This window comes from Poecilia reticulata, chromosome 22, assembly GCF_904066995.2.
Source record: "Poecilia reticulata chromosome 22, P_reticulata-male-v2, whole genome shotgun sequence".
Lineage (NCBI taxonomy): Eukaryota > Metazoa > Chordata > Actinopteri > Cyprinodontiformes > Poeciliidae > Poecilia > Poecilia reticulata.
This window is the reverse complement of record NC_088851.1, coordinates 10,044,963-10,062,402: the sequence shown is the minus strand read 5'-3', so window position 1 is coordinate 10,062,402 and position 17,440 is coordinate 10,044,963. Positions and strand designations below refer to the sequence as shown.

Genomic DNA, 17,440 nt, shown 5'->3' with positions numbered 1-17,440 from the left:
AACCTTAAATGCAGAACATCATTAAATGCATCTTCCCCCAATTTCCTTGCTCACCTTGAAACTGGATTGCCAGCATAGGCAGCAAAATCAGAGCCATCTTCATTGTGGATGTATGCAGTAGGATAAAATAATGTGCTTTAATAAAGCCTGATGTTCAGGGAAGTGCAGCAGATATTCAAATTACTACATGGATGAATGCAGAGCAGCACAGCTGGAACCGAATGAGAAGCATCAGTTTCTGCAACAGACAGCAGACAGATGCTGCCCTCTTGTGTTGAAATGAAGGGAGCACGATTAAAATAAGAAGCATTTATATATAAAATCACTCTTTAGGGACCATAAGCTTTGCTAAGGAATACACTTAATTAAATTAAAAATAAAAATGCTGCTTTCCTCTAAATTGCATCAGGAAGTTAGTGATGTAAAGCCAGCTCTCTCTTGCATGTTTCTGTTAAAAGGTGAGCTGCTGCCTTTTGAACCATTTTGATCATGAAGGGCTGGTCAGATTAGCAGTAGAGGCCATTGTGAAAATTCAATTGATAAAGGTGAGTGAGATTCTTCCAACATCACTAAGAAAACACATTCATGTTTGGTTTCCTAACAGTATCAGGACATTGTTAGTAAATCAGTTCATTTGTTTCTGACCCTGCACTTAGCAATTACAAGTAAATGCCTTCCTATTCCTACCCTTAACCACAAATATGTTGGTCTGATGCATTAAGATCAGACCTCAGTCCTTACAGAGTAATCAAAAATATCCTAGAGACACAATACCTTCACATTGTAGGTTTATTCATTATTGATGTGTATGAAAGTTAGTGAAAAACATTATTTCCTTTCTTTTTCTTCAAGTTTCAGTAACACATGATTCTAATATAACTGGTTCCAAAGATTAACATGTCTGCTGTGTCTTCATTCAAGCTTAACAAGCTCGACTCCGTTCATGCTTCAGTCTTACTGACAGGAGACAATACGGGTACAACTCAACCTCTTTTGGAAGATAAATGCTTGTGTCATCTGCATATGGTGGAATGCATTTATATGCAGATTACATTTTATGTAGCAGATGTCCTCTTAAATCTGTAATGACTGAAAATCAGATTCCAGACATTTACTCCCTAAACATTCCTGTCTAGATCTACTGTGTCTGCTATTTACAGCGCGTACATTACTCTTTAAATTGAATCATATTCTCACTCTGCCTCTATTTCAACATATCATGACTTCATCTGTCTTTTTGCATAAGGTCCAGTTCTGAGATTAATTAATTAATGAGACACAAATCCCTTCAGTTCCAAGTTTATTAATAATTTAACAACTCTTGGGATTTTATTTATGGCCAAACGTTGCTTAATTCATGAATCACAAAATTCTACCTTTTGGTCATAGATGTGAAACATAGTTGGATTATTGATTTTCCAATTGGTTCTCTGATAAATTGAAAATTTAAAGTACGGTATAGGCGAATAACGTCGATAAACAGAGTGTCTTCAGTCAGAGGCTCCTCCAAATTCACTGTTATACAGACTGCTACATGAAGTCCTTCTCACCATCTACAATAAATCTTTAAAGAATCTTGAATTAATACGAGTTACAACAACATTTAATTTCTCTTTGGGGTCAGTAGCGTACTTCTGAATTGAACTGAACCAGAACACAGATTTCCTGAATATCAATTTAAAACTGTCCCATGCTGTTAGCTAGAACAATATATATTATCAGTTGTTAAAAATACAAGACATTACATAATATACAGACAATATATATATAAAAAAACTCCTCCAGTGTAACATTTAATATACTACAGATGATAATTGTGTTGTACAAATATCAGGTGATGAACAGCAAAGAAGATAAACATGCAGAAGAACAATCATACTAAGAAACACATTTGGCTTTAAGGCTTTGCAGAATAATAATAATTAAAAAACTGTTTTTAAAAAATAACCTGCATTCAGATGAGATTGCATAGATTGTGTCCGCATAAAGTAATGGAATTACTCAGTTGTACTGACATTTAGGGTTACAGGAAGGACACTGACGTGGTTTTTTCCACTGCACAAAGAGAACACTGTCCCATTCTGGGCCCCAGCACAGCAGATGTTTAAAATTTCATTCAGATCTCATCATGTAACCACGGATCACCACCAAAAGTAGCTGGAGGGACCAAATAACAGAATTCTGAATGTTCCCCAATAAACACTGTCTTGGATCAAACTTGTCCTGCATAATTAAGTGGATTTTAGTAGCGCTCCATTTGTACGATGAAATTCTTAATATGTCTCTCAAGCCGAACCGATGTTGTATTTTGGACATGCTTCAAGAAACACAAGGCAACTAACAGGGAACTTCCTTTGGCTTCGCGCGGCTTCGGAGCAAGGCACAAATGGGAAATTAGTAGATCATCAGTCCAGAAACACGAGGAAAGTGGAGCAGCATTTTATGACGACTGGAAAAACAAAACATCGGTAGACTTCTCATGACCACACACATGGACCGCTGGGAGACAGTTGGTGGTCCGTATTTGTTTTAAAGTCTCTGAAATCAAGGCGGAGGGTTAGCGATTGCTCTTCATTGCCTCCTTGGCTGCCAGGATGAGAGGAGTTAGACTGGACAGAGGTTTCGCCTGCTTCAGGAAGGGATGCTAGAGAAATGGATGCAAGCGATTAACTCATATGAAATAATGATAATATATACTCAAACTGTTCAGTTTTCAAGATTTGGTGAGTTTCTCCTGCTAAAAGTCATTTTTATATTTATCAGTTCAGACTGAAATCTTGTTAAAGATGTCGTCTTGGACTAATTTCTAATTAATCTACAGTACATATTCAATTTTATGTCACAAATAAACAATTAGGAGGCAATATTTGCAGGAGAACGCACTTTTAACAGCCTGATATGCCAATGTGAAATCACTAAACACTATTTTATTTGCCATTCAGTTCAGGAACTGGTTAAACATAAACAACGTTAACAGTCTGCCACAAACATCCTGACTCATGTCATGTCTTTGAATTAAGCAAATGAGATTTATTGCTCCTCATCGAGTTCCTGTGGTTGGAGAAAACCACACTTTATTTTTTTATAAAGAGGCTAAAAACCATAAGAACGGATTCTCCTACATACCTGAAATGCATAGTATTAAACTGTCGCGAGCATTAAAGACGACTAAAATAAAGAACTTTTGTTTTACCTGCAGCAACTCTTTGCCGGACCCTCGTTTTTCCACGTCCATCTCCAGAGAGCTGGACAGGAAGGACCTGAAGATGGGAGTCAACTTCTCTGGGTTCTGCAGCTCAGGAGTCCCATTGGTGGCGATTAGATACAACGCCTGGAGAAAAGAGCAAAGGAGCGCTTAGAAAATATAACATTATATTTTTTTTAACAGTGCATTTTTACATTTATACCAGATTATCCAACTAAAACTTCTAAAAATACTTTCTATTTATAATTGACATTTATGCTCCAGATGTTAACAGAAATGACTAAGTCCATGCTGGAAGCTTTACGTCTTTTTTTTTTATGTTGAGCCATTAAACTCACGCACTCAACTGTCAGCCACATGGGGGCGCAAGAGAAAAGTTCTTAGATTTAGCAGATGTGGAAAAGTCTCTGTGATAAGAAGAAAAACTAAAGAAAAAATCCTAAAAGCATTGATGATTTGGGTTCATTAACTGTGAATTATATCCAATCATTCATTTCAGAGATATCTCCTCGAGTATCAGCATCTTGTAAAGAATGCAAATATTTTGACTCTGCATTTACACATAATTGATTGTAGTGGCAGGAACATGCTGTGGAGCTTTTTAAATGCTTACACACACTGACAGGTAAATAGAAAGTTTAATCTTGAAGAACCGACTGATTATTTGTCCTTGTGGTCTGCACCCACCCTGAGAGGATTCTCATTGAGATATGGAGGCTCCCCCTCCACCATTTCTATGGCCATGATCCCCAGAGACCAAATGTCCACTTTGGGTCCGTAAGCCTTCCTGGTCACCACCTCTGGAGCCATCCAGTACGGCGTTCCCACCATGGTGCTGCGCTTGCTCTGCTCCGGGGTGATCTGAGCGCAAAAGCCGAAGTCGGCTGCAGAAACACAAAAAAGTGAGTTGAGGTCCACGGATTTATGACGGGGATGTCTGATTGTACTCGACATAAATGAGCTTTTCAGTCTGCGACTGCGGATGAACAGATCCTTCCTTACTGAGTTTGACTGATCCGTCCATCCCGAGAAGTACGTTGTCGCTCTTGATGTCTCTGTGGATGACCTGGTTGGCGTGAAGAAACTCCAAAGCCTGAAGGACCTGAGCAGAGAAAGAGTGAGGAAATGAAGCGAGTTGCCAAACGTACAGCGCTTACAAACGCAGCGCCTTGCAAAAGTATCAACACCACTTGAATTTCCCCATATTTTGTGATGTTACAACTAGAACGTTCAGTGTTTTTTGGGAGGATTTTATGCAATAGATAGGCCAACACAAGGTGGTGCATATTGAGAACTGGAAGTTTTGGGTACTTTTTTAACAATTCTGCACATCTACTAGTGAAAAATGGCAAAACTCACTCATATGGAATGGATGATATCCACAGTTAAGATTCTTGCCACAGAATCTTAACTGTGGACTTTGACTGGTCCACTCAAACATGAATAAATCTATCTAAACTTTTGCCTTCAGGCAGTTTTAGTGTAAGCTATCCCTGGCATTTTGCAGGCAGGGCAAAGAAATTGATTTTCTCATCAGTCCAGAGCACCTTCTTCCACATGCTTGTTTTCTCCCTTATCTGTCTTGTGGCTAATGATACGTCAACTGGAGTAAGAGGGGTTCAATTCAAATGCACACCGCACTTTTTAGGTTTGTATATATATATATAAAAAAAATTAAAAAAAATTTTAAACCATAAATCACAAAAAGAAAAAAATCACAATAGGTCACATTGAGGTTTGTGGTTGTAACATGAAAAAAAAAGTGGTTATGAGTACTTTTGCAGAGCAGCGTCTCTCAAAACAATCTGAAAAATGCAGTGCAGGAGTAAAACTTCCCAGATAAGCATGTGAGCCTGTTTTCTGCCATCTAAATTACCCCTGTTTTGACAAGTTTCATGCAGGTTCTCTTATCGGTGCGCGTCGAGCGTTACCTCTCTGCAGACGGCAGCGATCTGAGCCTCGTCCATGCACGTCTCCGTCACAACGTCCGTTAGAGAGCCGCCGGCCAGATACTCCATCACCACGTAAAGCTCGTCCCCGACCAGGAAACTGCACAGAAAGTCAAAGCAAAGCTTGGTGCTGCAAACCGAGCGCTCCGTGTTCACTCACACTTCATAGCAAGTGTTACCTGTCTACGAAGTTGACAATGTTGGGGTTCTTCAGCTCTTTCATGACCAGGATTTCATTGATGATAAGCTCTTTCTTTGGCTGCTTCTGCAGGTTGATCTGCTTGATGGCCACCTGCAAATCACAGCGTTTAGTAAACGTTAGTAGATTAGCGTTCGGCGTCTGGTTTCAAATCAGACAATTGCTGATCCCAACGTTTCTTTTTACAGAGTTGCTCCTTGAAAAAGTCAAATAAAGAATCAGAAGCAGAGGAGAAAATCAAGAAAGTTTTTGTTTGGGCCGAGATAAGATTGGACAAGCTAACCTCTTGTCCTGTAGCAACATCTATGGCTGTGTAAACTGTACCAGAGGCCCTGAAAGAAAAAGAAATCAAAGTGTAAGTCAAAAGTCTCCAGTTGGTTTTGTCTCATTTGGCGTACAGATCCAGTCAGAGGTTTAAATCTACTCATCATAGATATCAATGCTGTCAATTTTGACCTTTTGATGAATCATTTGAGCTGTATTTTCAATGAGGACAGACTATCCAACCTTAATTAATTAATTAATTAATTAATTAATTAATTAATTAATTAATTAAAGTATAGGTGCACAGGTTTGAATTTATTGTGGGCTATCTTTCATTCAGTAAAATAGAAAATATATTTCATGCTCAAATAAGTACATACACTCTCAGTAAAACTGAGATGATAAGGATGCAGGAAAGCTACACATTTTCTGTAGCCATCAACATCTTCTAGTGTGACTCTAGAGGTATGTTTGAACAAAGTTAAACTGCTCAAACATACCTCTAGGACTTACTGTCACAGTCCTGAGTTTTGTCCATAAATCCTCAGATAATGTTAGCCTGCGTTTTCCATTCCCAGCAGGTGTTGATGTGCATTTTTAATTATCATTCTGCTGCAACTGTCACTTCTGTTGACGTTTCAAACCATCCAGCTGTTGATTCAAGGAAAAACTACTAACTTCTTCTTATTGTGACCAAATAGTCCAATTTTTGTCACGTCTGACTACAAATTGTTGGTGTGAGCAGCTGTGAATTTTGAGTAGGGGGATTACAAACGACCTTCTCCGTCTGCATTAAAGTGGCTCTACTGTTTTAGCGATCTCAAGTTCATAACAGGCTTGAGTATTTGTTCTTGTGTTCCTCCTGAACATGCTAAATAAATTGAATTCTAGTCTTTATATCCTGGAATAAGAGCAGCTCAAATTCATTGCTAAAAAGCCAAAAATAACATGATATTTATGCGTTAGATGAGTTTATGTAACTCTCCGTCTGAAACTGTGTATGACTTCCTCTTTGATAGACATCTTCTTTCAAAGTTTTGACATTTTCTTTGTGTGTTTTCAGCTTAAATCCTGACTCACCCCTGGCCGATCTTTTCGTAGCGAGTATATTTCTTTTTAGGGTCTCCGACACTGACGATACTTCCTAAAATGTCACAAAGACAAAAAAGGTAGTAAGTAGGCAGAAACAGATGCAGGTGTTTTTTTTTAATATGTCTGAATTTTAAGTGTGTGTGTGTGTGTGTGTGTGTGTGTGTGTGTGTGTGTGTGTGTGTGTGTGTGTGTGTGTGTGTGTGTGTGTGTGTGTGTGTGTGTGTGTGTGTGTGTGTGTGTGTTAAACTTACTTAGCTTTTCCATTATTTCTTCATCAGTCATCTTGCCTCCCTTCGCTTTCTGTTGGTCAGCTGCCTTGGGACTTTCCGTTTCTTGGGCCGGCCTTGTGTACATCTTTAAAAAAACAAGCAGGAAAAAGTAGATTTACGTCGTTTTAAAGGAACTGTGAATTGTGGGACCAAGTTCTAGTTATTTCAGGTTAATAATCATAAAAGTAGGATCATCTATAACCAAATCATGCTCACGGATTTTGTGTGCGCTGGCCGTGGCGCCACGACTGGAGGCGGTGTATCGTCGTCCTCGTCGTCGTCGCCGTCTCTGGCTAACGGAGAAGTAGTCATATCTTTCTTGCCCGGCTGCAACAGTAACAAAATACAAACAAAACAAAATGAAGCTCAGGGAAAATGAATTACTTTGTTAAATTAATGAAAAATGCTACTTACCAACTGAGAATCTTTACCTGAAGGAGGGAAAAGGGGGAGGGGGGAAGAAAAGTTTAAAGCACAGCTACAAAACTAGTCTGCAAGTTGTTTGCTGTAAAGATGGGAAACTGACCTGAAGTAGGAACATCCATGTACTTCTGTTTTCCGCTGGTGGAGTCGTAGAACTTGAGAACGTCGAGGACCGCCTGTGGGTTCTGTTTCTGCTCCGACGGACTGATGTTGGAGTTCTGAAGGAGCCGGGCCCACTGCTCCGGCATTCCCTGCACACGCAAACATGGAGGCAAAGCGTTTACTGATCTGTGCCTCCTCTTTAAAGATAAAAACACATCGTAACACAGCGATAAAACAGCCCACGACTCCGAATCACAAGTGATCAGTTACATAACGTGATGGGTTATGAGGCCGATTTAACTTTAAGTTTTTAAAGTTTAAGACTAAATCATAAAGTTTAGATCTAAATAAGGCCGGTCTCAATTCTAGCAGGAAATTCAAGGGACTTCCCCTGAGACGTTATCAAGAAGAGATCAAGTTCTCTGCAATCTTGACTCCATCTCCCCTTAGAGATACACTTTAAACCTTTAAAGTTGCTCAAATGTTAAAAAAAAAAAAACAACCTTTTAAGATAAAAACTTAAGAGCACCACAGTGAAACCAAGATTAAAGTATGACGAGCCTCTGTTTCTCATTTTTGATCAAAATCAAAATAACATAAATATTCAGTTCAGTTTATTTATGTAGCATCGATTTACAACAAATATCATCTCAAAGAAAAAAGCTGTATATAATCTTATGTTCACTACAACAATCAATATGTTGAATTATGCTACAGTAGCAGTAATAATAGTTGCTTTTCTGTTTAAAATATATAATTTTAGTAGTTTTTGTTTTAAATTTTGTTGTCTTTTTTCTCAAGGTTTTGCCTGATCCAGCTGCAGATGGATAAATTTAGATGAGTTAAACCACTTTGTGATTTATGAAACAAACACATGTCTGCCATAGTTAAACGGCATGTTCTCCAGTCTTTCCCATTTTAAAATGTGGCTGAGAGAAATTGGGCCTCTGTGTCACAACATACCACAGCAATGTTCTGAACATTTTGCTTAATGTTTTAAAAAAGGAGAGCATAATGTTTCTTTTTTTTTAAATGCAGTAATAGTAGTAGTTTTTACATAATTATACAAATATCTTTTTTTTTTTTTTTTTACAAAAACTGACTGTAAAACTGACTGGCCACAAATTTTCAAAAATTTCAAAAGCGAAATTGCAGCTGCAGTTCACATTTACACGGAAATTAATGACAATATCTGTAACACACAAGGCTGATTTTAAGAGATTAGATGTTGACTGGGGGTGTGGAAACGGTTAAATCACTGAAAACGAAAGTAATCTAACTTTAACTTGCTTTTGTGTGACCATCTTGTTGGGAAAAAAATAAGAAGAAGAGGAGCTAAATAAAACTAATTATTCATCACATAAATTAAGAAGTTCATAAGTCACATAAATAAAGGAACTATACTATGAAAAATAAACATTAAGCTTTATAATCAAAGTGAGACAGAAGAGTGAGGTTAAGCATGAGACAGAACCAGAACCACAACTGAGTTGATACTAAAGGAGAACATGAGCATTTAAATCAGACTTAATGCCAATAATGTCACAATGAAATCCAAAATATATCACAGAACAAGAAACCAAACGGTTCCTATTTTACAGCTTTTATTTCCTGCATCCACAAATAAATTATAGACAAAGTCATAACAACACTGCAGAATCACCATGGTAACGCAGGTCGGAGAGGACTTAGTTACACACTTAAGTGGATGGTTTTGATCAAAGGATTACTTCTTAAAATAATTGTATCCTTTCATATCAATGATCATTTATGCTCTGCAAATAGTAAAGATCCTGTAGCTGCTAGCTCAGGACAATGGATGGTTCACGTGTGCTTATTCTAAACTTCAAAATGTATTTTTACCTAAATTCTGGGTTAAGATTTCACTGTAATAGTTGCGCTTTTACAAGGAGAGACTGTACTAAAATTTTGATGATATTTTTGCCATACCAACTTCCCCCATTAACTTACAAACAAATAGGTTGTGCTAACCAGACGTCTGCTGAAGGTGTTGGTAGAAGTGGATTTGGTGAAAGGATACCAGAGTAAGGAGATGTTAATCAAAAAGCAAGCCACACTTTTTAGATTTTTATTTTTTGAAAAGTTTTGACAGATTCGCTACGCATCTTTCCTCGGCCTCCTTTCAGTTTAATCTGTTAGTTTTGACTGCTGCGCTTGAGCTTTAAGTTTATATATTATTCTAAATATAAGGTAATGCCAAAGGCAGCAACAGGAACCCACTTCACCAATATGGCTCTCCACAAACACTTCAAAAATGTCCCGTAAATGTGCTACTTGATGAACTTCCTATCGCCTGAAGGTGTGTAAACAAAGACACTCTGCATTCACATTGAGGGGAAAATGTCATTTTTGTGTGAAAAATCCAGAGTTTTCCCATGAACAAGAATGGGGTGAATCTTTTGTTCATCCCCAGAAAAAGAGTGCTGTTAAATTGTGTCGATATTAAGCTTCCCTCGCTTTAACTTTGTCACACAAAACTGTCTTTTTTCCTTCCTTTCAAAGACAAAGTTTCTATAGGTTCCTAATAAAAATATGTTGAAGTTTGTGGTTGTAATAAAGTAAACTGAGAAACAGTCCAAGGGGTGTGAATACATTTGCATGTTATTGTAATGAGCCATAAAACACTTACAGTGAATTCACCAGTGACAGAATCAAAACCAACATGGATGGTGTGTTCAAAGTCTGACGGGGAAGAGATTTCAGGCCTGTCTTTGTCCTTATCCTTCTTCTTAGATCCTGCAGGGATGAGGTCAGAGGTCATTCTTCACCCCCTCTTCCACCTTTTAACTAACTGTTACATAAAGTCTTTAATGCATGGAGATATGCTGCGATAATCTGACCTTTATCAAACATGGAGATGATTTTGTTCCTGGCCTTCTTCTCTTCTGGGGCAGAAGGCAGCGGCCGAGAGTTGTGATTGGCCGACTGGGGGTCCTTGGCTCCTCCTCCTTGGCTACTCATCCTGACAGGGGGAGCGGGGGGCTTGTCCTCACACACTCCGCTGTCACACATCTACACCTACGTACAACCTGCAGCGTCAGAAAGAGAAGCAACAAATGTAGGATCCATGCAAAAGGCTCACTGAGCGTCAAAAAAAGAGAGAAAAAAAACCCCAGAGCTCACAGCTTCCTGTTTTTCGGTCATGTTTCACAATGCTAAAGCCAACTGTTGCACACCAGCCCCCACTGCTACAGAAAGACAGCTGCAAACCAGTAAAAACAGACAGAAATCAAAGGCGAGAACTCACAGAGATTTATCCAGTCCGTCCATGCTGTAAATGGAGGTGAAAGCTGGTATGAAGGGAGCAGAGTGTGAGCAGGAAGCAACGCTGAGTGAATAAAGTAGCGTGCCGAGTCTCGTTCGAAGTCGCAAATGAATGAGGAAGGAAAGAAGGCAAGAGAGAGAGAGCGAGCGAGAAAGCGAGCGAGCGAGAGAGAGGGGAGTGTGTGCAGAAGAGTGTCAGACAGTGAAGTGGTGTGAACGCTCATGTAAAATAAAAGTTTACCTCTGTAGCTACAAGCCCCCAATATGAGGTTCTCACAATATAACATTTAGTAAAATGACCACAGCTTTATTCAGTTTAAAGCTAAATGTACAGCATGGTTTTATTACTCTTATTTGAAAAAAAGAAAACAATTAATCCAAATGCTGACATATATTAATCAATACAGTTAGATTAACAAATCAATAGCATTGATTTACTTTTTCGAAAATATAATATAAGCACCAGCGAAAAGTCAGCTGTAGTTGTGACATTTAGTTTTTATATCACTCCAGACAAGCAGCAGTCCTTTAGTCATCACACTATAACTATCCTTTAGAAACATTTTCAAACAGGTCAATTTGTCTTTGAAAAGTGGCGAACCCTTTATTCAGTCATCTGACTGTGCAGCAACAGGAGTGGGAGGGTGATTGCAGCACTAAGATTAGAACATTTTTCAAAAAATCCACTAATGTTCTTGAACTTTCTATCTATTATGTGTTGAAGTTTCTTGATCTGGTCATTCACAGCTTTCATTTATGGACAGCAACCGCAACCAACCGGCTGCTGCTGCTAAAAAAGCTGCACTCACACCTTCCTCCAAAGTGTCATGTTTAATAGAAACCCACAAGCTATCGGTATCGCTTTAGTCAGGTGAGGAAGGGGCCGGGGCTTTTTTCATTCCCGTTTGATTTTCCTGAAGACTGGCTCAGTAGTTTCTGCTTTAAGATGTTCTCTATGTGGGTGGATTGGTTTTCAGGCACTCTGGTTTCCAAAATACATGTACGTCAATTAGCCAATCTTAACTGCGTCTGAGTGAGTTTGAACAAAGTTGTGTGTCTCTGTGTTTCCAGAGTCCTTACATAGCAACCTGTTGAGAGCTTACTTCACACACCACTAATTGACGGCTGCAGACAGGTAGACTCTGCAAGGCTTAAGTGGGAACAGAAAATGTGTGGCTGCGTACTGGGGAACAGGCCTGCAAAAATATTAAAGGGACAGTATTATGCGTTTTCCAGCCACATAGAACAATTTTATAGCGCAATCAAGTAACTATGTGGCCTTCAGTTAATGTGAAATCAAATATGATTTAAAAGAAGCGATTTAACGCCTTGAAATTGGCCTTCGCCTTCAGGAAGTCATCAACGTTGCTCCTCTATTAACCCTTTAACAACGTTTTTACCAGCGTTTCATTGAAAAGTAGCTCGTATGATGTGCTCAGCAGATGTGCACTTCCACCAGGTGTTTGCCAATTGTTGCTGGCTAGTCTGAAGGAGCTGAGTGGGGGAGTCGCAGGGTAGGGCTGCTCTGTGAGGCGAAAGCTCGGAAACTTGGAAATTGCAGCTCCGAAGAGGAGCAGTGTCTCGAAGAGGGCGCTTGGTGAACCCAGGCGCATTTAATCTCCCATGGCAACCAAGACCACATGCACGAAGGAAGCAAAGCAACACTCCAGGTATGTTTTGATGAGGAAATAACATTATAACATGATGTAAACCTTCAAAAAAAAAACAAAAGGATTTTTACCTAATATGGCCCCTTAAAAGCTTCTGCAGTGCAGATTTTTTTCCAAGTATCTTTCTAAAAACTGAAAGGCAAATTTGGGGAGGAGTTTTTTTTATCCCATCTGCAAACTAAAACGTTCACCATTGGTGATGAATAATAATTTCATCAATACAAGAAACTTTTGGTCAATGTTTAGTTCATATATCTTTTGCTTTTGTTCAGATGACTGAGTGGTGATTCGGTTGAAACACCACAATGCACTTTAGCTGACAGAGTTAAATCTAATTAAAATTTTCATACAGATTTTCCAAGCAATTTTACATTTGCCAGTACTGATAAAACTAATGCACACAGTATGAGTGTAAAAGTCCTTTGGGAGCCATGATTGACTTCCCTCTGCTACCCTAATATGGTAAAAACTGAGATTGCAGGCAACCTCATCCACTCAGACGCACACGCTTAAAAAAAAAAAAAAAACAACCTCAAAAGCACCTCATCCAGTCTTGCAGAGCAAGCGGTTCGATCAAGTGTGAGCTACAAGCTGCACTCCGGGTGACATCACAGACAGGAAACAGGAAGCAAACAAAGGTTTCCTTACTTCATGCGTCTGACCGCCAATGACAGAGCTCGCAAAGGAACAAAAGTGACAAACGTTGCTCGGGTGGGTATGACCTCTACTCCACACACAAAACCTCCTTCTGCAGGTTCTTTGCACACCTCACCCACTTCAGATGTTTTATACGAAACCAAACTCTACCACTCTGTCTGAATCTAGACTCAATTCTTTACAACGATAAACAGCATGCACAATCGATCAGTTGCACGTGGAACAACTTGGGGAAATAATTCACAAGCTGAAAAAAAACTTCAGAAATAATTTCTGTTCAGGAATACATTGATTTGTTCTCTGAGACATTTCAGAACCAGTTGGCTGAACTCGTGTCCTGGTCTTTATCCTGAGCAGCAAGACTAAATCAGCTGCCTATAAATACCTTTTCCATTGTAGATCATCTAAACCCACCACAGACCTCTTGCACAAAACGACTCACTCAGTTTGCTCCGTTTATGGTCTAAGCCGTCAAGCACTCACCTGTTTGCAGCCTCCTCTGTGTCCTACAGAGGATATAGCAAACAATGAATGAAGCGTTGTGTCCCAGTTGAATGTGCGCACTTCTTTCTTCAACACTCGTATACTTACTTTGCTCTCTCGCTTCCACTCTTCCTCTCTTTTTCACCCCAATCAGGGCAGGTCTTTGCAGGCTGCTTCATTCCTCGGCTTACTTACACGGGGGCAAGCACCTTCTTGTCCAGGCAAGATAAAATTATACCCAGTTGAAAGACCTAACGTGAGCCTCCAGTGGCCGTACGAGTGCGTGGGGCGCTGATTGTTGGGTGCAGGCGGCCAGGTTGGGACATGTTATTCCTGAGTCGGAATTCCATAGCTGCAGGGCTGCGGCGATTTTTTTGGAGGAGGGTGTGTTCACACTTTGCCTTACCAAAACACACACACACCACACACTGTAGCCTCATGCATGTCTGTCCATCACAGAAACAGCTCGAAACACACATTCCTCAAGTCAAGTGAGGCTCCATAATGAGCAGCTGAAGATTTTTATATAGCTTCCAGGTAGGGTCGGAGAGTTAAGTAACGAGACTTTTATAAGGACGGACAGGTGCAGACTCAAGCAGCGTGAGGTTCTACGACTGTTTTAATACCTGCATCATGTCAGAAAATTTAGGTTTAACGTTCTTTTTCTTAATATGATTTGCTTTTATCAACAAAGGAGACATATTTCTACTTTCAGCCCATGATACTCTTACAAAGTGCTCACACTTTTCTCTATTTCCTCTAAACTGGTTGCAGCATTTCAACTCTTGCTATCAAACTGCTTTGTTCATAATATTAGCTTATCTTTATGATTATTCTCTTTGTATTTCGCTTTCATCCTTGCAATTGATTTTCATGCTTATTGTTTATATCTACTGTCTATTTTCAATACATTTCTGGAGCCTTTTTTGTTTTACAATCTTTCCTTGTTTTTGCTTTGGTTTCATCCTGTAATCTCATTGGTTAGTTTCCTTGCAATATTTGATCATTTTGCAAGTGTTAATCAGACTTTGCTTGTCTGTTTTAAAAGCATATGTCACCAATTCAACTATCAAGTGTGACCTTTTTAAAAAAACAAGAGGCTGATCTGAGAGACTTCCTGATCTTTGAGAAAAACTGAGAGATTGTGGGAAATTTGATGAAATTATTTCTGGTATTATGTCTGCTAGCCTAGTAGTGGAAAACTAGAAACAATAGATGTAATGATCAGCCGTGTAAGAAATACATTTAACATTTCAAAAACTATTCACATCTATCTTCTAACAAGAGCGTGGGCGAGAGTTTGATTCAAGGGTTTGCGATAGCTAATGTTTTGGGGTATTTAAATATAAAATATCTAAAATCTTTGACTCTGCATGTTGAGTAAATACACATTAATAAATGTTAAAGATGGGAAAAATGGAGCAGGAGGTAGGGAGGTCAATTGGTACTGCGTTTACGGTGATGCAGTCAGTGTACCAGAACCGACTGAGTCAGTGGAAGATGACAGACGGACGAATGAACGGTCGGACATTAAAAAATGGGACACACGTGACAGTGTCACATCTTGTAATATAACTATTGTAAGACTTCAAACAAACCAGAAGTCATAGTATTTACAATTTTATAAAAAATAACATTTGGAGAACTAACTTGGTGATGTTATCAACTTAGTGTTTAAAATAGAAGTTGATAAAAGACATTCATACAAAAAGCAAACATGGTTGGTGTGCTTTTTGCAAATCGAGTCAAAATTTCAGCTCCATTCATGTTAACATTTTTTTTTAAACTCTGGCATTTGCACATCCAAGGCTTTTGATTGTTTCATCTTTACTCTCAATTCTCGACAGCCAGTAAAACCTCTGGCTCCATTCCCCGTCTGTTCTCAGTTTACAGAAGCTCTTTTCGTGCGTGTGCCTCACAATCAGTTACATCCCTCTGCCCTTTCATAATTTCTGTTCCCTATTTTCCACCCTCTCTGTGCATCTAGAGTACTTTCTATTCCCCGTGCCTGGCAGCCGTCAAGGGAAGCCCACTTCCTCATCCTGGAACTCCCCCGAGCCCCAGAGAGTCACAGGATCCGGGCCGACCAACCAGAGAGCTGCAAACACAGCCGCCAAGCTGTTTACAGGAAGTGGACAACAAGCCTTTTGTGTTCGACTTCTATAAAAGGATATTCAGAGGAGGACTTCCTGAAAGGAGTCCTGGAGCTGACACACTGCTCACTTCCACCCTCGCTAATTAACGAGCACAAAACCACCTCATCCTCATGGCCAGATAATAAAGCATACGGTGCGGTGTAGGGTTCACGTGAACTTTGTCAATGCTTTTCACCGCACTGCTCTGGTTACAAGTGAAGCATAAACTCAGAGTGCAGCTGCATACCTTATCCTGTTATTCAAACAGCTGCCTCATCCCTCTGTCAATATTTTGAGGGCTGAAAAATCATAAATCTGACAATCAGGGAGTGTGAAGCAGGTAGAAACGTGACTTCGGGACACACAGTCAAGGTGTGTACGCTATTTTGGTTTGTTGAGCAGATCACTGGTTAGGGCTAAAAGTCTAAAAGGAAAAATCACAGATACAGATTTAGGCATGATGCATTACTATGTTGGCAGCAGGTCCCACCTAGCTCCAGTTTCTTTTTGTTAAGATCAGAAGTATGAATGACATGAAATCACACATGAATAGTTTACTATTATTTCAATAGAGAGATGAACAACGTATGCCTGTTATTCTTAAAATAATAGTAAACTTCAATTCTATTTACTTCAGGTTTGATATTTCTGATCTTATTGAGTGATTACATTGTTCAATTATTAGATTGTCCAAGTGTAGCATTGTTACTCTTCTTTTGCCTCTAGTACAGTCCAAGAGCAGCACTGTCACTGTAGAAAGAGTAACGTGGTACTCCCCAATGGTAACATTACACTGTATAACATATTTACACGTTACATGGTACTACACTTGGAAAGTCACATAACACAAATTTGTCTTAAGAAAATTATCTTCGCATTGTAAAATGAAGAGAAACTTTTTGGGTTGTTTTAATTAAAACGAGGCTGGGTTGTGTGCAATTACTGACGTCAGACTCACATTGACAGCCCTGGATGCTCTACTAAGCTTTGTTTCGTTTTGTTTTATATGTATGGAATAAATACCTTCATATTAGAAAACAAAAATACTCTCTCTGCAGTGTTGCAGAAACAACAAATGACAAGAAGGGGATAGATTTTACATACCCGCACCAGTCGGCCTGAGAAGTAGGCATTCAATTCAATGAGGCTAAACACTCGTATCTCCGTCCAGTCCCACCCTAGTTTTAGTTTAAATAAAGTTCAATTATGAAGCTAAAATGCTGAAATAAAATATTCCAACATGAGCAAAGCAAAAACAAAAAGTAATACCGTCTTCTGACACACTGCTCCCGAGTTGTGTGTGTTTCGCCGGGAGCTCCCAGCTGAGTTTTTTCCCCCTTTTCTGTTGCTCAGTCTGGGGAGGAACCGGGCTGAGAGGAAGCGAAACGGCGCAGGCGCACACTGGCAACTCATTACCTCGCGGCTTCCGTAGCACTCAAAATTTTGTTCGCGGGAACAACCACGGGAAGAAAAAATATGTGGAAAATATTTTCACAATTAAAAGGATTCTGACGATAACATGACTTCCCTCAATTTAGCATAAATATCACATCATCAAAATATAAATATGTTTTAAATGTTTAGTTTGACAGCAATGTAGAAGTGCTTTAAATATAAAGTGTATTTTTTTATTTTCTTAAACTAAATTGTTAATTTTTATGTAAATACGTCTACTGATTTGTTAAGACAATACAAAAATCAAATTTA

At 39.2% G+C, this 17,440-nt stretch overlaps 1 protein-coding gene across 5 annotated transcripts; it reads right to left on the bottom strand.

The window, feature by feature from the left end:
• Positions 1-1,283: 1,283 nt before the first annotated feature.
• On the bottom strand, positions 1,284-17,114 carry LOC103458433 (serine/threonine-protein kinase PAK 2-like). Of its 5 annotated transcripts, XM_008399242.3 has the most exons (16): positions 17,003-17,114; positions 16,838-16,911; positions 10,365-10,553; positions 10,154-10,260; positions 7,505-7,652; positions 7,393-7,409; positions 7,195-7,305; positions 6,961-7,063; positions 6,698-6,761; positions 5,637-5,685; positions 5,334-5,446; positions 5,137-5,254; positions 4,208-4,307; positions 3,893-4,089; positions 3,194-3,331; positions 1,284-2,644 (listed from the first exon to the last, which is right to left on the bottom strand). In XM_008399242.3, exons 3-16 carry the CDS (start codon positions 10,534-10,536, stop codon positions 2,558-2,560), a joined length of 1,524 nt encoding a protein of 507 aa, XP_008397464.1. In that variant the 5' UTR covers positions 10,537-10,553; positions 16,838-16,911; positions 17,003-17,114; the 3' UTR covers positions 1,284-2,557. The 5 variants fall into 5 exon arrangements, with proteins under 5 accessions (XP_008397464.1, XP_017157846.1, XP_017157845.1 ...); XM_017302357.2 differs by lacking the exon at positions 16,838-16,911 and having other exon boundaries at positions 17,003-17,106; XM_017302356.2 differs by lacking the exon at positions 17,003-17,114 and having other exon boundaries at positions 16,838-16,995.
• Positions 17,115-17,440: the final 326 nt, after the last annotated feature.

Bases quoted from the DNA above. Each gene is read 5' to 3' on its own strand.
- LOC103458433 (XM_008399242.3), bottom strand. From the start codon at position 10,536: ATGTGTGACAGCGGAGTGTGTGAGGACAAGCCCCCCGCTCCCCCTGTC. The intron at 10,261-10,364 runs GTCAGATTATCG...TCATCCCTGCAG, and splicing joins CATCTCCATGTTTGATAAAG to GATCTAAGAAGAAGGATAAG. The intron at 4,090-4,207 runs GTAAGGAAGGAT...GTGTTTCTGCAG, and splicing joins GGACGGATCAGTCAAACTCA to CCGACTTCGGCTTTTGCGCT.